Source organism: Corvus hawaiiensis, chromosome 3 (assembly GCF_020740725.1).
Source record: "Corvus hawaiiensis isolate bCorHaw1 chromosome 3, bCorHaw1.pri.cur, whole genome shotgun sequence".
Classification (NCBI taxonomy): Eukaryota; Metazoa; Chordata; class Aves; order Passeriformes; family Corvidae; genus Corvus; species Corvus hawaiiensis.
The window spans coordinates 48,615,465-48,621,464 of record NC_063215.1 but is presented as its reverse complement, the minus strand read 5'-3'; the positions used below and the strand labels follow the sequence as shown (position 1 = coordinate 48,621,464).

Genomic DNA, 6,000 nt, shown 5'->3' with positions numbered 1-6,000 from the left:
AGCCAACGAGAAGCAGAGAGGTGGGCTTGAGGGGAAGGAGCTGAATGAAACATGTTAGAAAAACCACTTAGCCCTATTAGCCCATGGCACAGCCAGGCTGTCTCCCTCCTCATCTTCCTCCTCCTCCTTCTCCTCCTCCCGCCCACAGCCTCCCCTCCCCCATGACACAAGGAATGGCTAGTCTAGCGGGGTTTTTTTTAAATAAATTTGGCACCTTTCTTCCTTCTGCTGAATAAACTGGAGATGTTAAAAAATAAACAGCCAGGAGAGTCAATGATTTGTTTGGAGCAGTCAGATGGAGTTGTGGGGAGCTGGCGTGGAGGGGGAGGAAAGGGTGACCTCACTTTCTGAACAGTAAAGTTTGAGTGGGAGGGTCTCCACACGAAAGGTAAAAAAGGGAATGATGTGAACATGTGAAGGAAGCCAGAGCACTGAACAGAGCGTCAGTCTGTATCCTGACAGGGGGAGATAAGGTGGCTGGAGAGCTAGCGGTGCTTTCCTGGAATACAATCTCTGTTTGACACTCTCTGCTTAAGCACTGCCCATCTGTATGTTATTGTGCTGGAGCCTCTGGGGAAAAAGAGGAGCCACAGGCACGGAGAGTGAACGAGGGAGGCAGCAAAAGCGTTTTTCTTCCCTTCTTTTCCTTTTTTTTCCTTTTTTTTTCCCCGTCTTTTAAGTCGGGATCCGGTTAGACTGCCTTGAAGTGCCACATCTGGAAACTGAATGCTGAAAGAAAGTTAAAATAACTGAGGCACCACTAAGCCAAGGGGGGCTGATTGCAGAAGAGGGTAAACAATTACTGAGACGCTAGAAGACCACTGCTGGATGTAAGGGGAGGAAATGGCTTTGATCTCCGCCTGGCCCCTCGTTTCTCCTGTATTATTCTTTTTGAGATGCTTCTCCTCCAGCACAGCCTCGAGTGAGGGAAGCGTTTTTCAGTTTGACATTGAAGGTAGCTCAGCGGTCAGCACGCAAGAAGCCACTGTTATCAGAGGGCAGAAGCAGGCAGTAGCTACTGGAAGTTGGGTGCCTTTTGCTGAGGTACAGTAATTCCCTTCTCTCTCTAGTGTCTGCAATTTTCTGCTTTCACCTGTCTGTGTCAAAGCTCCCATCTGGTTAATGTTATCTTAATCATTTGATCCTTAAAGTGATACAGGAGGATTTTGTTGGGGGGGGAGGTGGTCTGAGACGTTGCATTTTGGGACTGGAGAGATACAGTTCAGACTTCAAAATGTACACATGCCCTGCCTGCTGTGAGCAGACAGCTGCTGTACTTTGCACTGAAGCTGGCTTAGCGTGTCTCTGACTTTCCTGCCAACATAACTAAACAGGCCTGTCCAAACAGAGCTATTTTACAAGAGTTAATTGTCACAACACTTTTCTGCTTGCCTTGTAATTTCTGCAATTGTAATTCACTGAAATTTTCCAAAAGAGTCTGTCATTTGATGGCAAACTCTGTACTGTAAAAGTTTGTGCTTTTGCCTCTGAATGCCATCTGCCTCCAAAATTGGAAGTTTGTTTTCACAGCGAAAGCAGGGGATGATAAATCAAATGAATCTAGAAAACTACCTGCAGAGAGCACACCTGCAGAGATTTTAAGACTTCCAAAAATTATGTGGTTGGGATTAGTGACAAACGAAATTAGAGAGATCTGGGAAGCAATTTGACAATGGAAAATTTTCCCACAAGCCCTGTATTTTGGGATTGATTTATATTCCCCAGTATTTTGGGATTGATTTATACTTCTCATTTCAGCAACACTACATCGGGAATGGTCTACACAAAAGCACATCTTGAGGAAAAAATAAATCACTCCAGCATACATGGCACGGGGGCAGGGGGGCAAGGTTGGAAGTGGAACAGTGGACACAACACAGTAATATCTCATGCGTGGTAGATGCAAAGTAGGAGGCTAATTGAGTTCCATAAGGTCATGGGAAGGGAAAGAGTAGTTCTTCTAGCATAACATTCAAAAATGAGGTGAGATTAACACAGCTGTGTCACTGTGACAATATCAAGATCGCAATCTCCAATATCACATGGCTGATTTTCCACCTACAGTCCACTTGCCAGAATTAACAGCCGTGGAAATAATGTGCATAAAGCCTTCAGACAGCCAGGGTTGCTGCAGGGCTGGGCAGAGCTCATTCCCCTGCTCCGAGCAGCTGGACAGCCTCAGGAAACGCCTGCCCACCCTGCTGGAGACTCAGCACGAAACATGACCTGTGTGAGAAAACTGAAGGTTAAACCCCGCCTTGCTCGGCATAAGGACTCTTAGGAGCTATCCCAGTTTTTGGACAGGCTCCATGGTGTGGGACGTACAGATTTTCTCCTCTGGCCTTGGATCAGCCCCGAGAAGCTGCATTGCCACCTGTTGCTTACAACATGGAAAGTCCCTGAATGAAATGCCTGACTTAAAAGCTGAATGGGTTTTGTAGCTGCTTTTCACAGGATAATGAGCATCAGTGATTATTAGTCTTTCTTGATAAGACAGTCTAGTATGGTTTTCCCAAAGACACAGTTTACAGTTCTTCATGTAAGTATATTAGATTTTACATTGGGAAAGCGCTGTGAGATACATTGGACACTGCAGGGGAAGGACACTTCAGTTTCCTTCAACCGTTTCAATCCTTCCTAAATTTTTCTTTGGCCCAACATAATAGATTCAATAACTGGTGTTTCTTCTGGCAGTTTACTTCAGCCCATGCAATGGCAGCACTTAGACTCTGGATCCCATGTTACGACTGGATGACAGTACCTGGTATCATCACACCAAGGCCCTTGGCTGCAGAATGCTATAGCTTCATGAGGAAGAAGCAGGGACTTCAGGCCTTTTGCTGCATATTTCAGGACCCACCTCCATGGCAATTTCCAAAGAGGCCCAGTAGGATGCTTTTTGGGGAGAGGACTGATGGCTCTCTAACAGTGAAAACCCACTTACCCATGGATGCATGTGTGTGGATGGTAGCAGGATTTGAGGAACAGGCTTTAAGCCTGGAGGTTGATGTAGTGGCCGGAGAGTGATGGTTTGGCAGTCTCTCATCCAAGGAAGGAACATTACTTCTGGTCCTCAAAGAGCTTCTCCCTCCCACAGCTCACCTCCCCTCCCTGAGCCTCAGGAACAGGGTCACCCCAGCAGGTTTGAATTAACCTCTTTTGAAGCGTGAGTTCTTAACCCACAGCTCACAGCGAACCGCAGAGTAAACTCCTTTACACAGTGTGGTTTGATTCAGCTCCTTCTTCTAAATATTGACTCAGGCCTACAGCTCTCCCGAGCAGACAGAGGCTGTTAGTCACGTCAAACAGTGCCAAATGATACAAAGGGGGCAGTTTCACAAGGCAGAGTTACAAAGCCACAGATGGGGCTTCGTTGTGGTCTGTGGTGACCGTCAGTTGAAACATGAAACATGCCAGTGGGAGTTTCCAAGATGTAACTGGTGGAATGCTCTTGAATCCTGGTAAGAGTTTAATGTTATGAACCTATAGAAGAACAGGAGATCTCAATTAATGTAAATACATATTAGTGACTATTTCTCAGTTTTCCAATCCTCTTCCTTTACCATGTGTGGCAACCCTAAACTGGGAAGAACTGGCAGAAGTGGTTTAAAAAATCAGAATTAAAGTTAATGTGGAGCTTTGTCTTTTTTTTTTTCTTTTTTTTTTTTTTTTGTGGCTGGAATTTGAATGAAAACCTCTTAAGAGAAGGAAACTAACTGCATTTTTAATGCTATGCTAATATGCTGTATCCATGCACAGAGAGGACCATGGGTTGGACTTCAGGCAATGTTGGCTACCTTGGTGCCCTGGTTCTTAAACATTATGTGATCCAGTATATGTGATCCAGTACACCTAAATTAGGCACATAAATTGTTCATAGATGTTTCAGTCAGAATCATGGACTCTCTTCAGGTACAAACCCAAATTCCCCATGCAATAGTGGAGACACTAGGTTTTCTAATCCTCGAATTCCTAGCAGTCTTCCCTGAAAATGCTCAAAGGAGTCTCTTCCTCTGTAAGGACGTTTTTGGATGCTTGTTTCAGGACAGCTTTATTAATCAGCTAAAGCAGGTGTTTAAATTAACTGGACTAGATTCCACACAATGAAATGTTGCATTACCTATATAAGGAACATTGTTAGTGACCACCAGGCAGTAAGATATCTGCTTCTTGTTTCAAAAAAAAATTGCTTATAAATTGATTAAAATTATTCAGAAAAGTATTATGAGAAGGATTACAGTGTTAGGAATTTGAAGATAGCTGAGAGGCTCTGCAATCCAATTTGCCAACTCAGTGGGAGGTTAAGAAAAAAATTCGAACTTACTGTGTAAGTACATACACAGGCAAAAAAAAATTACCTAAGGACTTGTTAGTCTAATAAATTAAGGTCTTGGCATATGCAACAACAACTGAAGGTGACTATGTTGAGACTACAGGTTAGTTAAAAATTTTATTTTCAAAAGTGATTAAGCACTGGAGATTTTATTCAGTTGTGTTGGTTTGTCCATGAAGAGGCAGATCAATATGAAAAGCACTCTTAAGTATTCAGTTTCTTGTGCACTATTTAGGAAAATTAAGTTTCCTGGCTCACAAAGACAATAAGGGGAGGTGGGGGAGATGTTACAGTGCTGAATCCTGATGTCTGTGGGGAGACAGAGGGAAAAAGAGTGAGCGCAGAGCAGTGGATCCAGCTGATCAGTGCAGCCCAACAGCAGTTGGTGGCATGAAGTCAGAGATTGTTTTTTCCAAACAAGGATAGATTTAAATATTTTATAAGGAGGATTCATAAGAGATGGAAGCAAAGCATTTAAAACTGACAGGCAGATATCAAATAAAAGCAAACAAACAAGTGGCAAACATCAGAGATCTTTGTTTTAGTGTTCCACTCACCAGCTTGGATGCAGCAGAAGGAAAGTGAGACACTTCCAGGTTTGGTGAAGCACAGAGGTAAAACTGAAAACCAGAAGTTCTGAAACAGTTATATCCCACTGTCAAACACATGCCTCTAAAATAAGAGGCAGGTCATACATTACCATTTGGGTCTGAAGCCTGCCACTGTCAACATCTGTGTTTGTAAATTCCACTGATATCATGGGTTTAATTACATAGGTGTAGATTTTGTTCCCCATTAGGAAGAAAGTTCCTTACAGAGTCTAAGGTGAGAATGAACAATGGTACAAGACTTCAAATACCAGAGAGTATGGCAAATGATTCCCTGTGATCCACATTGTGCAGTCACCCTTCTTAACGTAAAATGAATGTAGGGTGACACCCAGTAAAATACTCATTTCATTCTGATGTAAATGACTACAAGAGGCCAGAGACCACTATAAGAGATGAGTGTGGGAAGAATTAGGGGAAGAAAGGGAAGACAGACATTCTGGGGAGACATCTCCCAAACCAAAAAAGACCATCTCAAATGTCCTGCATGGAAAGAAGAAGTGAAGTAAATAGTGGGAAAGGAAGTAAACTAAAGCAGGAAGAAGACAAAGGAGGGGAAAAAATTAGAGCAAGAATGAGATAATCAAGAGTCTTAAGAGTAAAGAAAAAAATGAAGTTGGGACAGGGCAGGAAGCCAATTCACAGAGTGAAGGAAGACATGATATTATTGGACAGATGGAAGAGGAAAACTGTTTCCAGCATCAGTGTTTTTGGCTCAGGGGAAAGGCAGAGAGGCAAAAGTCCTTTAAAGGAAACAATTATCATAGTCAAGTCAAAATTAGCCATTTACTATAAGAAAAAGTAAGACACAGAAGTTATGTGACGGAGTTTGTGTGTTAAAATGACATGTTTGACAATCATTTTTTCCCACCTGACTTTTACCAGCAGCTGCTGATAAATAGCAAGAAGCAGTTTGAGGTGCTTGCTTTCTAGTTCTCTAAAGTGATAAGCAATAATTAGCATAGGACCTGTGACAAACTCACCTCTCTAAAATGGCTCACATTAAATATATAAAATGACAGCAATCATAAGTCCCAGCCACTTGTTAACAAAGACTCA

The 6,000-nt window shown here is 42.8% G+C and overlaps 1 protein-coding gene across 2 annotated transcripts in view; it reads left to right on the top strand.

The window, feature by feature from the left end:
* The first annotated feature begins 418 nt into the window (after positions 1 to 418).
* LAMA4 (laminin subunit alpha 4) overlaps positions 419 to 6,000 on the top strand; it is a 102,747-nt gene continuing 97,165 nt past the window's right edge. For both annotated transcript variants that reach the window (XM_048296656.1, XM_048296655.1), the window contains exon 1: positions 419 to 1,044. In XM_048296656.1, coding sequence (XP_048152613.1) covers positions 844 to 1,044 — 201 coding nt within the window. In that variant the 5' untranslated portion in view covers positions 419 to 843. The remainder of the gene's footprint in view (positions 1,045 to 6,000) is intronic.